The sequence below is a fragment of the Python bivittatus genome, unplaced genomic scaffold, assembly GCF_059951505.1.
Source record: "Python bivittatus isolate LINGU-HERP-01145 unplaced genomic scaffold, Pbiv_v1 ctg000070_np1212, whole genome shotgun sequence".
Lineage (NCBI taxonomy): Eukaryota > Metazoa > Chordata > Lepidosauria > Squamata > Pythonidae > Python > Python bivittatus.
The window spans coordinates 54027178-54044826 of record NW_028277034.1 but is presented as its reverse complement, the minus strand read 5'-3'; the positions used below and the strand labels follow the sequence as shown (position 1 = coordinate 54044826).

Below are 17649 nucleotides of genomic sequence, written 5' to 3'. Positions count from 1 at the left end.
TCCTCAACAGTGATTGTAATTTATAGTCTGCTGTTTGGTTGAAGAGAAAAGATAGAAAAAAAAAGAAGAGAGTTGCATTATGCAACTGCTGCAGTCAGAAATTAGGATGCTAGCCATGAAAAACAGATGCTGGAAGTTAGAAATTGAAGGTTAAAGTTAGACAAAGAAAATAAATAAATAAAGCTGGAACTTAATGGCTTTAATTTAGCCATGAGGAGGCAATCACTGAGTTTGCACAGTTGGTAGAGAGAATTGGCAGAAGAGTGTATGGATGTTTATAGATACTTTCTGCTATTCTTGTTTTGTAGAACAAATGGAAGATTTAATTTCATGATGTAATCATCACCTAAAAACCAGTTTATAGCCCAAAAAACAAATGGGGGGGGGGAAGGCAGAACTTCAGCAGGAGTTGTTCCAACGGAACCATTTAAAGACCACAACCTTGGCTGTGCCAAAGCATTGGAGGCCATTGACATAGTATCCCTTCATAAGGGAAGAGAAGTTGGCACTTTACAAAAACCTCTGCTCATCTTAGCAGAAAAACAAGGAAACTGCACCACTGAAAGGTGATCAGGGCAGAAATAATTGGTGGTAGTTTTTCTCCTGTGTATCCAAGTCGCTTGAGCTGAACATTTAAAAAAAACATTAGGCCTAATGCCATCCCTCATAGCTTTCTCCTACACAGTTGTAAATCTTGCCACCTACACAAGCCATCCTCACCTTAGTGCCTTTCAGTTGGATTTGGACCTCAGTCTCCAGTGCCTAGAAATGTTGATCGTCCAAACTGTAACATCTTGAAGACACCTTCTTAGGGCAGGCTGAGTTGCAGCATAAGTTGCTATTTTTATTTTTTTTTTTGGTCTGCGCTCAGTCATTGCTGACCCTGCAGTGACTGCTTGGATGAGTCCCTGCAGTTTTCAAGGCAATTGTTTTTCGGAAGTGGTTTGCCAGAGCCTCCTTCCTAGGGCAGAGCCCAGCTGGCGAGCGCAGGAGGCGGGGTTTCCGTTGCTTCGTGTCCTTTTCGGGCGCGTGCGGTTTTTCACGCTTACCAGCAACTGCTCCCAACTCCTTTTTGCAAGGCGCCGCCAGCATTTTTCCTCCCACCGGAGTGAGAGTCCCCATTTATCTACTCACGTGAGTTTTCGACCTGTTGGGTTGAGAGGAACTGGGGAGGAAACAGGAGCTCACCCTGTTTAATGCGAAGGCTGGACTCAAACCGCTGAATCGTCGACCATTTCTGGCCGGCAACTTTCAGCGTAATTAAGCCACTGCGCCATTAACCTTGTATATACCATGCTTCTAGCAACTGGCAGCAACTTCTTTAACCAATCCTGTATTTTTTTGGATAATGCAGCAGGTTTAACAAGTTGCTGGCAGGTGCAGTCTGACGCCAGTAAACCCTGAAGCACCTTTTTCTCTTTGAATCTTCACCATGTTTTTATTTACTGCTACTGTTTCTATATATGTTTATGAGGTTTTGGTAGAAGACATTCAAAAGGATTTAGAAATCTGGGCAATGGATTCTAGTGCATGATTTAGGATTCTCCAACAGCATTGTACTTTGTTAACTGAGGATAGTAGAAAAGGGAATATAAAAATGTTAAAATAGGAAATACAATTTTAAGGGCTCCTGTATGGAAAAAAACAAGAATGTTAGCTTTCAAAAATTGTTTGTGCATTAAGTATCTAGTACTTTGTAATGAAGTACAAGATACATAATGAAAAAACCTATAATAATAAAAAAACCCTAATGAAATGCATTCTATGCCAAAATTGTTGATGAATTATATTTATTTCCATTGTGATGGAATTATATTTATGTCCATTCACATTTATGTCTTAATTTTCCTCAAATGATTTTGAATTTTATATATTGGGGTATCCAGTTTTATTCTTTTAGCAGCTTTCTCTGACTGGCCCAAGTTTCTATGTTTAAAGGAAGCAGAGAAAAAGTTCTGTTAAACTGACGTGAGGCCCACCTGCTTCAGATATGCTCCTGTCTCATCAAGAATATTTCATTGCCTGTGCAGTAGTCTTTAAATATGTAGTGCATATTGCCATAATTTTGTAATGTTAATGATGCATATTGTGCCAGCTTTAAGATTTGAAGGACATGCAACAAATTACAGTTCACACAGCAAAATATGGCTTCCAGTATAATGGATATTCCCATATGGGCTGGATAAAGCAATGTCCATTATTTTAAGATGGATGAACGACTTTCTGTTTTTATTGATTTTTGCAAAGCACAGATTAAAGTTGAAATGATTATGTCATCCAATGCCAGGCCCAGCCGAAGAATGACCACGAGGCAGTCCAGACCAGTATAGTTCCTTTATTAGCTTGTACCTAATAGACAGAATCTAGCCAGACTAAACCTATGCTAAAGCAACTAGTGGCTATACCCCGTGAGACTCCAGGGAGGGGCCAGTCTCAGCTTCTTCACCTTCTCACGGTCTTCCTGTGGGCTGAGGAGGTGCCTGCTCAGGAATGCTCCCCCTCCCTCCTGATAACCTTGATTCTCCATTCCAGTATCCTCCTTGCACATGCCTTCCCTTACATCCAATAGCTTTTCATGTAGTAGATTGCCATTTTTATTTTATGAATTTGAAGCACAAGTTTCTAAAGGGTTACTAGGTTTTAATATTTTATGCATTGAACTATTGAAAAATATTTTTATTCTTCTCTTTTGTTTGCTTAATGAACTGCTGCATTTATTAGTTTTCAAGATAATATTTCCAGATTAAATAATCCCAAAATATTTCCTTTTATGCGAGAGAAAGTGCTTTTAGTTTGCTGTATATATGTAGCTTAACAGGATGGTTATTTTTACAAAAAAAAAAAAAGACAATCTTTTCTAGGGACATCTTCATTTGAAAAGAAACAATAAGATAATAATAATTTGGCAGTCTGCAGGTATAAGATGTTTAGAGTTTGGTGACTGAAGCAGCATACAAATACTCATAATAAATAATAAAGCAGGGATAGGTACAAGCATGGAAAATTTTCAGTCCTCTGAAAGAGATTATATCGGGAATATATAATAGAAAAAAATCAGCTTCTGCAGGACTATGAAAGGATCTCTGGACTTCATCCAAAGATTTAAGAATAAAAATGGTTCAAGCTAATAAAATATTGAAAATTCCTTTCATGAGCCAAATTTTTCATTGTACCAAATGCCAATCTCCATTGTTGAACCTTCTTAATGTTATCTAGGAAGAGCATAATGTTTAATCTTTTCATATTCAGCAATATTAGAAGTTTGATTGATTGATTGATTATGTGCCATCAAGACCACATAGATAGATTTTCTCCATAACGATCTATCCCTAACCTGTTCTTTCAGGACTAATGGTGCATTCATCGCCACTGTAACAGTCCATCCCCCTTGCTGCTGGTTGTCCTCCTCTTCACTTTCCTTCCACCTTTCCCAGCATTAGTGTCTTCGCATAAGGTGTCCAAAGTAGGATAATTTGAGCCTGCTCATTTGTGCCTCGAGTGAGAACTCTGGGTTGATTTGTTTAATGATCCATCAGTTTGTTTTCTTGGCTGTCCAGCGTATTCTCAGGAGTCTTCTCTAACAGCAGAGTTCCAATGCATCAATGCTTTTCCTATCCTGGTTCTTCAAAGTCCAAATATTAGAAGATAGACACTATTTAATATTTCATCCCTCAACCTATTTTATTTTGTTTTACAATATTTATAGCCTGAGCCAGTCCAAATAGACTCTGGAAGAGGTACAACAGAATACAACGATAACACCCAGTGCAAATAATTCAAATCTAAAGTGAAGGTTTATCAGATCTCTGAAAAAGAAAGTTGGAACGTGATAGCCTTTTCAATATTAAGTTGTTAATCTTTGAATAGAGCTAATAAGTGTTGTAAGCATTTGTTTATTGGAGAACTACATCACAAAATTTAAATAAATTAGTAGTTTGAAGGGTAAGCGAGTGTTAATATATTCATTTATGCCCAATAAAATATTAAGGCTTCTAACTTTGGAACTTTAAAAAAAATTATCTTAATTTATGGATACCTCTAGTTTCCTTTAAACTGCATTGTTAATTCTTTCAGTCTGCTAAGGTTTCTAACCATAGTATCGTAATTGTGATAATGACTCTATTATCTGGGACATATAATATAGCTTCCATTTCTTGGAACTGCAGTCTCCATCATCCTTTGTTCTTCTGTTTGAATTCCGTATCAGTAGAGGCAAATTCCGTATGTTCTTAAAATACAACTGAGTTTTGAAATACTTGTGGACATCCATGTGGTATTTCATATAGTTATTATCTTAAATGTGGAAAACATCCTGGAGTGATAAATGCTTCCTACCTTTTGTTCCTTTCTTTATTTTCTAAGTCTGCATGTTCTTTAAAGTTTTTAATGCTTATCAGATAGTATAGTCATTCTAATTTTCTGCCCTGAAAACTGGTCAAGGTTCAGAAGTATCTGTGGGTCAAAAGCAATTAGTGTGAAGATAATGAACCCCTTCATGCATTTTTTTCTACATTTGACCTAATTTGTATTTCATTCAATTCAAAAAATTAAAATTATACAACATATTGTTGCTGAGCTAAATACTACTGTGTGTATATAGACTTATAGGCATTGATGAATGGCTACATTAGCTCTTGAGGAGAATAGCACTGGAAAGTTGATCTTCATCATTTTCAAGATTTGAATGAAGCAATTTCTGTAGCCAGTTTAATGATAATCTCAGATAAATGGCTGGAATTATTCCAAGAAGCTAGGGGAAGTCCAGGGACAAAGAAATAGATTACTTTGGCTGGTGTGGGTCTTCTGGGCTATGTGGCCGTGGTCTTGAAGTTTTGTTTCCTAACGTTTCGCCAGCACCTGTGACCGGCATCTTCAGAGTGCAGGAACACAGACAGGAGCAGTTCTCTCTGTGCCCAGCAGAACTGCTCCTGTCTGTGCTCCTGCACTCTGAAGATGCCGGTCACAGGTGCTGGCGAAACGTTAGGAAACAAAACTTCAAGACCACGGCCACACAGCCCGGAAGACCCACACCAGCCATCGTATGCCGGCCGTGAAAGCCTTCGACAATAAATAGATTACTTTGTTTCAGGAATCACATTATTCCTAAGGAATAAAACATATTTTTATTTCCTGCTATGTGTATTAGAAGTCTTGACACAGACCCAGGATTTGTAAGAAGAAAATATTTACTTAATCAAAATAATCCTCTTGGTTGTAAAAATGTTGGGTTTGTTGAACAGAATCTTGACATCAGTATAAACTATTAAAAAATCAATATAAACTATTTAAAAATGGTCTTAGATAAATATATACTTAAAGTAAAATTAATTCATTTTAATTTTGTTTGTTTGTTTCTACTTTTTTCCAATATTAATTGGAAATATTTCCAATAATTCTGCAAGCCTGCTGGAAGTGATTCCTTCCAGCAGGCTTGCAGAACTGCAGCCAACTAATCATTCACCATGGAATATATTAGAAGTGTGTTGAACTGTATGTTTCTATTACTTGGTTAAAATGTAAAAAAGAGCAATGGTATGAAGTCTATAGTATATGACAGAATGTGTCTCAAAAGCTGTATTTGATTTGATAAGTAACAAGTGAAAGCTTGCCTTAGAGGAATATGAACAAAAATTGGAATTAATTAGGCCTGATCTAAATTATTGGCTAAACTGTGAGTATATAGTAATGCTACTTATTTCCTTGGAGCCAAAACATTTTTTTTTAAGTACAAAGGCAGCTACTCACTTTATGCAAAGAAATATAATTTGTTGCACAGACATCACTATTTCTAGAACCAATATATAAGATGAAAATTGTGACCTTTTTACTTTCCTGTCCAGAGAATCTAATTATATGCTACTGTCTGGTATCCAGCCATGAGATGGGCAATTAGTTGGACACTCACAGATCTCTTTAGAAACAGATTGTGCTCTTTAAAAGCTTCTTGGAGCAATTTACTCATAGAAAGTATGCTCAGTGTACAAAAAAGAGATAAGCTCTGCTTACCAACTGAACATTCTTTTATGCAGATGGGAAAGTATTTCATTAAAATATATCAGTTCACTAGCAAAAATACAGCCTGATTGTGTTGACTCTTAACAGCCGCGTAAATAGATCTTCTCCAGGATGTGCCCAAAATATAGCATGCAGCAATATGTTGATGAAAATTCTCAGTCATCCAGGTGAAATTATCTGGAGGTTGAGTCATGGCAACTGGACTTGTTTTCTTTTGGTTTGATACGTTTTGCACTGAAACGTATCAGACCAAAAGAAAACAAGTCCAGTTGCCATGTCTCAACCACCGGAGTATGCGGCAACAAAAAGATTGTATGGAAAGCAAAATAATACTAACCGTATACTATTCAGGAATTAAAGCATATTTGGAATTTTGGGGTGTGGGGGCTTTCTAATGTCATTTTATTAGGTTATATATACTAAAAATTTCTTGCGTTTATAACTGCAGATAGTCCTTGACTTATGATGCAGTTGGACCAGAATTTCTGTCACTAAGTGATGCGGTCATAAAGTGCAACCACACTGCTTACCAATGCAGATCCCTGTAGTCCTGGTTGCCGTCCCACAGTTGTTAGGTGAGACAACTTCCTGCTGGCTTCCCCCAACCAAAGTAATTAGGGAAGCCGGCAGGACGTTGCAAATCCCAGGCCAGCAGGCAAGTAAGTAGCTGCTGATGCATGGGCTAGGGTGCACAAGAGGTGCCACGCAGGTCAGGGAGGTTGTGTGGTGGTGAGGCATGGTTCAAGGAAGGTGAGTGTGGGTGCAAGGGACACCTGGCAAGATTTGTGGAGGCTGTGTGGGGGTGCACGAGTAGCTGGTGTGGCTCGAGCGCAGAGGGGTTGGGGGAGGGTGTGTGGGTGGGGGAGACTTACCCCAGTGATTTGCAACCTTCCCTGCTGGCTTCCCATTGACTTACTGGGGAAGCCAGCAGGGAAGGTTGCAAATGGTCATGTGATCATGGGGTACTTGGTAACCAGTCATACTTGCAAATGAGTTGCCAAGCACCCAGGTTGTGACTGTGAGGGTGCTGGTACAGCCGGAACTCCAAGGACGGTCATACCCATTATTCGTTCAGCACCATTGTAACTTCAAACAGTCGCTAAATGAATGGTTGTAAGTTGAGGACTTCCTGTAGTAGCAGTATTGACAAGTCAGAAATAAAGCTTTATGGAATTCTGGGGGAGGCATGGCGAACTGAAGACATCTCAACAAAAGCGGAACCGATAATCACGGCAAAGACCAAAAAATCAGTGAGTAGACTGGTTCTTCAGAACCACTTTGGATAAGGACAGGATGGGAGATCGCCCACATATGCTCCGAAAGGCTGCTTCTCATGAGGAGAGCACAGGAGCAGTCTTCTGTGGGTTTGAGCACTGGTAGACGAAGGGGTTAGTCATCTTGCTCGCAACTGCGATGGAGTCTTTTAAAAGGACACTAAGTTTGCAAGCCTTACTTTCTAATCACTTTCAGAAATTGCCTATTAGTCATCTTAAAGCTATTAGAGACTTTCAGAATGACAAGTTTGAAAAGTCTCCGGGTGAGTTTAGCTTCAACTGTGAACAAAAGAAAAATTAATTACAAGCTTAAGAACTTAAGAATTTGAAATAAACAGCAAAAAGCTAAATAGGATTTTGATCTAAGAAAGTTACAAATGGATTAAGGGTCCAATTAAATTTGGAATATTGACTTTTACTGCAAGATTTTGGAATTTAACTATAAAAAATAAATAGCTTCTCGTGGGAACCATAATTATTTTGGCTACCTTGGCTCATTACAAAGTTAAGCAAGTTTAACTTTTATGCGGTGGTGCACTGGCTTAATAACACTGAAAGTTGCCGGCCAGAAATGGTCGATACTTCGGCGGTTCGAGCCCAGCTCCGCGCAGCAGAGCGAGCTCCTGCTTCCTCCCCAGTTCCTGTCAACCCAGCTCGACAACTTATGTGAGTAGATAAATGGGTACTCTCACCCCGGTGGGAGGAAGAATGCTGGTGGCGCCTTGCAAAGGAGACGGGAGCAGTTGCTGGTAACGCGGAAGCCGCGCATGCCCCAAAAAGGCGTGAAGCAACAGAAACCCCGCCTTCTGTGCTCGCCAGCTGGGCTCTGCTCTAGGAAGAAGGCAATGGCAAACCACTTCTGAAGCACCTTGCCTTGAAAACTGCAGGGACTCAGCCAGACAGTCACCACAGAATCGGTCACAATTGAGTGCGGATAAAAAAAAAAAAGATTTAGAAACTGGACACTAGAGGGAACTAAAGATTCTAAGTAGAAGAGAAAAAGTACAAGCCTGCTTTTGGTGTCTGTTAACTGGGATTTACAAAATGTCATAACATTGGAAACATTAAAGGAGATCTTTGAAGAATGGAGCCAGAAATTAGTAGCTACAATATCAACACTGTCAGTAATGATGCCTGATTCTATGGATAGGTTATGTCCAAAAGATGTTAATGAGGGAATGACAGATGTGGAGCAAATTTTATCTGACAAGATGGAGAAAGTACCAGAAGTAGAACAAATGATAAGTACAAATGACAGGCCAGGAGAATGATTTGGAAAAGGATGCTTTATTGGATATACAAAAGAAACTGGCTGAAGTTTTAAAAATTAAAGGGGAAATACAAATGATAAACCAAGAGAATGACCTGGAAAATGTTTCCTTATTGGATCTACAAAAGAAGTCTCTGTGATGGGATAAAGAAGAGTTGAAGAGAAATCAAATCCTACAATAATATTTAAATGAAATAAAGGTTAAGATTGATAGAAGTAAAAGGAAGGAATATAAAGTTGGTGTATTTGATCAAGGTTAAAATAAGACTTTTTTTGCACAGTTCTGCCAGCCCTTTACACACTTTTTGCTGACACCAGAATTGAAAAGTTGGTATTTTATGGATTTGCTTATAGATAAGTGATGGGAATATGAGATGAAGAGACGGGAGATTTTGTGATGGCCCTCTTACTGTGGTTATCATCGTCCTTTCTTGTTCTGTGTGCTTTTTATTGTTGTTATAGTTTTAATAATGACTGTTTTATATGTATTTATTGGTTTTCTTTTTAATTGAGTGTTGTACGCCATCCAGAGTTACTTTTTACATATTTTTACAAATATGTAAAAATATGTAAAATATCTGTGTATAGCCTTAGAGAGGGTGAAGAGTTACTAAATTTGTCTGTACGTGTTGCAATGAAGGTGGAAGTCACTTCTCTATTTTTTTTCTTTTTCTTTATCATATTCTTTTTTCTTTCTTTTTCTTTCATCTTGCACTTTTTATTCATTCTTACTATTTTTTTCTTTCTTTAAGTTTAATTTGTATTCGTTTTTGCAATTGTAATCAAAATCCTTAATAACAATATTATAGCAAAAACAAAAAAGTAAAAGAACAATTTGGTATAGCTTTACCAAATGAGATAGCGGATATTTCTTCTTCAATTATAGCAGCACCCTAGTTTTAGGGCATCTAAAAATTCTGAAGATGGCAAAAGAGTAGAATGTTGTACAGTTACAGTATAGAAATATAGGATTTTTCATGATGCTGAGTTAGCGCTGAAGCTAACTTTGTAACTTCTCTGAACTAGAACATTTACCCATCTGCTTTATTTGTTACTTTCTTTCAAATTAATTGGACAGGTTTATTACTGTAGTCTTTATCATTCTGACAGCAATTTAAACATTTTAATGGCATGGCTCCTACAACAAAGCTTTCCAGATTCTTGACATGCCTAGTTCAATATACACATCCATCAGTGATACAGACCCTTGCCTTACTGTTTAGATTATCACAGAATCCAAATATATTTATTCTCCAGTCAGTAGCTGCAAGTGAATCAAAATCGGATTGTTGTAATCTTCCAAAATTGTCAGTTCCTGGGTGACTCTAAGAATTAACTCTTTGGCCATCATGATTCCTGTGCCTGCATCCAATTTGGTCTACATCAGTGGTTGACACTGCAACAATAATCTCATTTCACAACACCATTTTGCCAAAAGCAGTAAGTATGCAAGTAAACTATGCAAGTAAAATGTGAAAAATCACCCAGCACAAAAGCTCAATGTATTTTACTGGCACTGCCTATGAAAAATTCTTGATATCAGTTAGAATGATTATATTTCTAATGATGAGTCTCTACAAACAAATGTTTCATATAGTTTACAAGACATTGTGAGGTGCATGAAGTACATTTTGCTGGATACATTCTTCATCTGCCAAACGAGTGCCACCGAAAGACTGCTATGTGTTGAGTACTATCTGCAGGAAAGAGGAAGGGCTCTTCAAAAACATTTAAAGGAGACTTGGATGACATTGTAATAGCATGGAAAGAAGCAGAAACTATTGCAGTATCCATAACAGTCCTAACCATTGTGAATTCATACAGAAGGGTAGTCTTCCCTATGGATGTGAGGCAGCTTTGGAACTGTCATTCATTCTGCTAATTGAAAACTGATATCATCTGTGGCAAGCACATTGATCTACAATTACAGGAAATGATATAGCAGCTGTGGCTTTTGCAAAGATAATCAGGGAGGTAGTGCTTTCAGACCATGAAAAATAATTCTCCTGAAATGTTTTATGAGGTGCCAGGATTGGGGGAGGGGGAGGTGGCATGCCTGTAGGAGCATCCTGTCAATCTTCATTTCTTTGTTGTTGCTGTTGTTCAGTGTTCACTGGGGCAAAGGCTTCCCCCTTCAGAGAGCATTATCAAGAGCACTGGAAGAAATTAACAAGCAATATGGCAACATGTTCTTCAGTTTATTTCCCAGCCTCCCAATAATCAGTTTATGTCTCTTTAACAACATAGCAAATTTCCAAGGCCTCTTAGGTTATGATGGTATTTGATGAGGCCCAGACCCCTTCAGTCATTGTAACAGACATATGTATCTCTATCAAAGTTTCTGACAGCAATAATCTAAACAAGATGCACCCAATGTATTGCTGCCATCTTCCTTCTCTTGTCATCCATAATTGATATAAACTGAAATGTTGGGTGTGTTTTGGAGATGGTGGTGAGAAGGTTTCTAGCTATTAGGCTTAATGTGGAATTTATTGCTTTCCCAGTGAGCAGTTGGTTGGTGAGACAAGTTCCTACTGCCATGAATCTTAAAAAGCTTGCAGCCAAAGCTGAGGCCAATTAAGTAATTTTTTATGTAAAAAGAACCAATACATCATCCCAGCTACAGCAGTATTGCTAGCAGAGTTGCTAGAATTATTTGCTGCACAAATATCTCTTTATGGATGTCTTTTTTGTCAAGGACAACTCAACTGCAGCTCTGTAGTTCTGCTCTTTCCAAATGTTGATAGTTGATTTCCTAGTTTACTAGTTGTTACTTGATTGCTTATTCTTAATTATCACTTTGGTGTTGAACTCATATTAGATTCACCTTCACCTCTTAAGAACAATGAGTTAAAAGAACTAAATGGATGCTACATAGATCAACATTGTGGTAATTTTTTTTTTAAAGCAGCTTTTTAGATTTTTTTTAAAGGCCAGTAATCAGCCATAAAGAACAACCTAAAGTTTATAATATCTAAAACTAATGCAAATATTGTTATATGATTACTGTGTAGAATTCAGTCTGTTGAATTAAGGTCTCCAGAGTTGTCACATAAAAGAGGGCAAATATTTTCTGCTCCTCATGATTTTAATTTATAGAAGGATTTTTGACTGAAGGAAAATCTTAATACTAACAGCAATTTACAGTACATATTGAAGTTATCCAAGGATGCATTGGCGGTGTACTTACACACTGAGAGGATGCTTTAGATACAGTGCTGAATGAAGTTGGATGGTGGAGACATTGTGGAAGCTGCTTCAGTGGTTCTTCTTCTACCAGTAGCTGATAGGAGAGATTAGAGCAGGGGTTATTCACTTGTGTGTGGCTTGATCCTCCCCCTGCTGCTTTTTAATATCTCTATGAAGTTGCTGGGAAAGGGTATTTATTAGATTTTGGGGCCTCCCCAAGTCCAGAATGATCTCAGGCAACTTACGATTTACAAAATAAATGAATATGGATGGGCAGAAACCATGGGCAAGATGGAGTGCCTCAGATAACCTTGTCCTACACTGTGAGGGGCTTTATGGGTGATAACCAGCATTTTGAAGTGCACCTGGAAATGGCAACCAGTTAAACTTACAAGGCAGTAATCAAAGCATGCCCAACATTGCCCATGCCGCTGCATTCTGGACCAGCTGTGAGGAAGAATAAGCATATTCAATCAGTTGAATGAATAGATGTGTACATTTTATGACAAATCTGAAGAGTCAAGTTTGTTTCTTCTGCTTTATGACAAGCTGCTATCACAACCACTACAAAGCAACAGATTTGTTATTTAATACTTTTGTAAAAAGTATTTAAAATGTATATTTCTGTGGATATCTACATATTTCTATATACAGTAACTGTGAAACTCCTATGCACACACATTTATCTGATACACCTGACAATGCAGGGGATCTCCTGAAGAGGAGAAGGTTGATATAATGGTATGTAATGGTATGAGGAAGAGCCACAGACTAGACAACTGTCGTGCAAAAGATATCTCGGCCCACTGAAGCAAAAGGGATGTGGGAAGCATCTCAGAAGGGACCCTCCCTAGTTTTCTGGAAAGTAAAAGTAAAGGAGGGGAGAAATACTTTCAGACTTGCAAGATTCTGTTACTGTAATCTTACAGTAAAGGCAGTGTTAGTATTCATGGTTGGTGTTTCTTGTCTGGACCACCTCAAAGGGCTGACAGTCACAAAACCTGTACTTCTTGAAAAATATGGAAACTACCTCACTGATTAAGTGGGAAAAATATGTTTTGATTCAACATTTTATAGAAGCAAAATATTCTTGGTATACCTGCCATCAAGCACTGGTCTGGCAAGCTATTTTGTAATAATGTAAAGTCATGATCAAGGATAAAGATGCAGATTATTAGTTGATGAGGTAAGGAGCAAAGTTGTAAGTCAAGGAAGAGCTTGAGATATTATGTATTACAAGGCAATTTTGGTGACAATGGCTGAATCATTAGGGAGGGCTGAATCAATAGTTAGAGTGATTTCAAAAGAATCAAAGCAGGTACATTTATTTTCTTTTTGATATTGGAGGCCCAAAGGATATCATTTCCTGGCTGCTCAGAAATACTTAGAAAAACTTTCTATGGGCACAAGCTGTTCTGTTCCCTTCAGTACATGAGTGTAAGGTAATCAGGACCTCTTGCAGACAAAGTCTGATATATATGATGAGAAGATCATGATGATGTGAACAGTGTGACAAAAGAGCTTTTAATCCTTTCTAAATGATTCTCTTTATAGTTTTAGGATGCTCTCTGGACCCAATAACTAGATAAAATTGGAATTTAGTGGGAGTGCCTTGAGGAAGAAAAATGCTATTATGCTGCAATAAAATTCTTGGATTCTATGGCAAGTGGAGGGCCAGCAAGACTGAGTGATTTGGATGGGAAATAATTTGCAGTGAAAGGATTGAATTCTTCTGTTCAAAATTGCAACTTCTTTACCTTTAAAGTTACTAGAGTTTTATTATGACCATTTTCATGTTGTGCAAATGCAGTCCTTCGCTGTAGAGAAAAGGTATTGTCTGCCTAGGAAGAGTTTGTAAGGTTGTGCAGAGTATTTGAATCAAATGTTTGGCAAAGGATGCTGGTATGAGTGAGGCAGCCCTCCTTGAATCCTTAAAGCAGCTACATCCTTTGGAAGCAAGCTCACGTGGTTATTGTATTGCAAAAACCCTCCTGACTGTCTGCAGGGACGTGGACTTTTTTTTTCTGATCATGCACACATCTGCACAGTCAAGCAGTGACAGCCATTGAAGGAACTGGATGTGCGCTAACAAGCCTTCTGAAGTACTCTTTTGAATAATACTAGTAATGTTAATACTATGTGGCACTGCCTGTTTTGCAAGATACTGGGTTCTAGTTTTATCCACTCATTATTCATTTTACTCCTACTTAGGTTTGGTATTCATTCATTCATTCATTCATTCATTCATTCATTGCTTTTATTTATTTATTTATTGCTTTGATTGATTGATTGATTGATTTATAGCTTTGATTCTCTTATTATCTGGGTTTTAGTACCTGCTAGGGCAGTCTTGACTTTATTTGATAGGTTGCTCCTCTGCATCATATTATTTCTTTACTTTTAATATTAATATTTTATTGTTCTGTGCTGGTCTTTAGCCATAATGAAGTTTAAGAAACTGGGATGAGCTTTATTTCTATGGCCCCAGGGTAGTTTGTTCTCCTTGATGAGTAAAAACATAAATCAGCTAAGAGCTCATAAATTAGATTAATTTTTTTTTTCTCAGACAATTTCAGGCTGTTTCTTAGAGCACCATTGCAGAGGTGTGTTTCAATAGAAAATACTGAAGTGTATTCAGTATCTGAAAGTTCAATAAAATGTGTATAGAAAATATTTTAAAAATATTCATAAACCTTGTTTTCACATTTTCCATGCTGAAGCTGAGTAGAAAAAACACATGAGGGAATAAATCCAGTTAATGGATATCCTTTGGAACTCCTATATATTTTACCTAATATACAATATACTGAGCTATTTCTGAAGTAGCTGCTGAACATGCTGTCCATTGTAAATGTAGCTCTTTTAAATCAAGGTAGCATCTGATTTAAAATTCAGATAGAAACATGGCTCTGGGTATGATTTATAATACTCATTATCTTTTTGTTCTAGAGAGCATGACTTCTGCAACTTCACCCATCATTTTAAAATGGGATCCCAAAAGTTTGGAAATCAGGACTCTAACTGTGGAGAGATTATTGGAGCCACTAGTTACACAGGTAAATTGTTAGTGCAGCTTTATGTGTTATTGTTTGTTTGCTAATATTTTTTCATGACATATGTATTTATAATTAGTGTTTATATTGCAGTTGCGTTTGCCAGCTTATGACAAGAATGATAAGGTTTGTAAAATAAGGACTTTAATTGCACTCTGTGTATTTTTCAAGCTTCATTGAACATTTGGTTCTCTGAAAAAGAGTAAACCATGTTTTGGATCAAATAGAAACATACTTAAAATTATTTTGTGTGTGGTGAGTGGATATGACTTGTCAGATTTTCACTGTTGTAACTAGTCATATGCAGATATAGAGATGATAATTCAGGAGTAAAAAGATTGATGGGGAGATCTATGTGGTTCTTTGAAAATAAAATTCTAAGACTTTTTTCAAGATTTACTAATAAAATTGTACCAACTCTTATTAAAATACTTCAGCAAATTTAATTGTTGATATCCATAAAGTAAATGATGCTTCCAGTTTTTTTTCAAGCCTATTCTATAAGATTGAAATGAATGGAACTATTGCTCCTATATGAAGATGGATTTATCTAGAATTATTTTTGTAAGAATGACATGAAATTATGATCAAAGGAAGGTATCTATATTGTGGCAAAGTATTTGTCTCACTTGTCACTGACTGTTATCATAGCTTTATGTGGATCCTACTGATATATAAAGAGTCTGAGTGAACATATAAGACCAGTGTTTGGTGCTTATATTATTTATTTCATAAAGTCATCCAACATGTGATGTGTTGGTGTGAAAAAGTACATTCTCTCTGGTGCTGGTAATTCAGTTAAAGTGGTTACTAGGGCTTTTTGTGTGAGGATTTTTTTAGACAATCTCAGATCTGATTTGGACCAACAAATTTTGGCTTCCCTGATCACAGGGAAGCTCTTACCCATAACTGTAGAGGCTGTGTTAATTCCCAGCACAAAAGGAATTTCTGAAGATCTGCATGATAAAAAAATTAATGCCTATGCATCCGAAAATGATTAAAAATAATTTACAGTAATGAATCTTCCCAAAAGTGGGCATCATGTCAAAATCGCTTTCAGAGTATAGCGTACAATAATTCAGGAAGTTAAAAAGAACCCCAGAGCAATGTCTAGGGATCTGCAGGTCTCTCTTGCCTTGTTGAAAGTCAGTGTTTATGACCAGCATCAGAAAAGCATTGGGTAAGAAACCATTTTTCACTAAGAAAAACATTGATGCTCATCTCAAATTTGCCAAAAAGGCATTTAGATGATTCTCCAGACTTCTAGAAAAATGTTCTATGGTCAAAATAATCAAAAGTGGAACCATTGTTTGCAGAAATCAAACACTGCCATTCCACATTAAGAACCTCATACCTGTTTTCAAGCAGGAAATTGGTAGTGCCATGGTTAGGGACTGTTTTGCTGCCTCAGGACCTGGATCTATCGCTTAAGGAAACACAAACTCTGTTTTGTATCTATGAGAGAATATGAGGCCATTTTTTCCTGTCAGCTGAAGCTTAATCATAAGTGAGTTGTGTAGCAAGATGAGGAAAACAAGAAAGCAAGCAAGGAAAAATAAATTCAAAGTCTGGGCTTGAACACTGTAAAAATGTTGTGACAAGCCCTGAAACAGGCAGTTCATGCCAGAACACCCTCAAACATCATTGAGTTGAAGCAGCTAACCATGGAGGTATGGGGCAGGATTCCTGTACAGCCATGTGGGTCATTACCGGAAGCATTTGGTTACAGCTGTTGCCTCTAACACTGAATCAAAGGGGGTCATTAGTTTTTTACACTACCATTCTGCATGCCAGATGATTTTGCTTATGAAATATATGAAACAAATAATAAACATTGGTGTTATTGTTCACTCCAGTTACGTATCTGTAGGGTCTATACAAAGCTATCATAACATTTGATGGCAAATACAGGCAGAAATTCATAAAAACTGAAAAGTGAATACTTTTTCCCAGAACTGTAGAATATAAAATTGTAAAGTGCGGTGGAAGATGAACATAAGACATGGTCAGTTTGTGAAAGGACAATTAATTTTTTTGCAATATAAATGATTTAAATATAAATTTGTAGCTAATGATAACTCAAATTCCTAAGTTGTCACAATAAAAGTTACCTGCAAACGATCACAAACTGGATGACTGTCAAGAGGAAAAATGGTAATAGATGGAAGTCTGTCTGTCCATCTCTAAATAACAACAACGACAACTCTGGGTGGCTCACAACAATCAAAGAAATTGCAATAGAACATAAAAAAGAAGATGGCAGGTGTGGTAAAGTGAGGAGCCTCATTCTCCCTCATTGAAGGCCTGGGTGAAGAGCCAGGTCTTCATGGCTCTTCTAAACAACAGCAGAGTGGGGGCCATCTGAACCTCGGGGGGGGGAACCTCATTTCAGTGGGCAGGTGCTGCTACAGAGAAGGTGTGCTTCTGGGGTCCCGACAGATGACACTGTTTAATCCAAGAACCCGGAGTACACCAACCCTACAGGATCAAATCAGCCAGGCATGTTAAGGGAGACAGGCGGTCTCTCAAGTAACCAGGCCCTATGCAATGCAGGGCTTTATAGGTAACAACTGGTACCTTGAATTGCACCTGGAAACAAACTGGCAACCAGTGCAGCTTGCAAAGTAGAGGTGTTACATGGATATATGGAGGCATGCCCACTACTGCTTTTGCTGCTGCATTCTGGACCAGTTGAAGCTTCCAAGTGGTCTTCAAGGGCAGCACCATGTAAAGCACATTACAGTAGTCAAGCCACGAGGTGACTAGGGCATGAGTGACTGTCTGAAGGGCCCCTTGATCTAGGAAAGAGCACAACTGGTGCACCAGATGGAGTTGTGCAAAGGTCTTC

At 37.7% G+C, this 17649-nt stretch overlaps 1 protein-coding gene across 3 annotated transcripts in view; it reads left to right on the top strand.

Moving 5' to 3' along the window:
- Positions 1-17649, top strand: part of CTNNA2 (catenin alpha 2) — a 519575-nt gene that overhangs the window by 40701 nt on the left and 461225 nt on the right. For all 3 annotated transcript variants that reach the window (XM_088133180.1, XM_088133181.1, XM_088133182.1), the window contains exon 2: positions 14698-14804. In XM_088133180.1, coding sequence (XP_087989306.1) covers positions 14703-14804 — 102 coding nt within the window. In that variant the 5' untranslated portion in view covers positions 14698-14702. The remainder of the gene's footprint in view (positions 1-14697; positions 14805-17649) is intronic.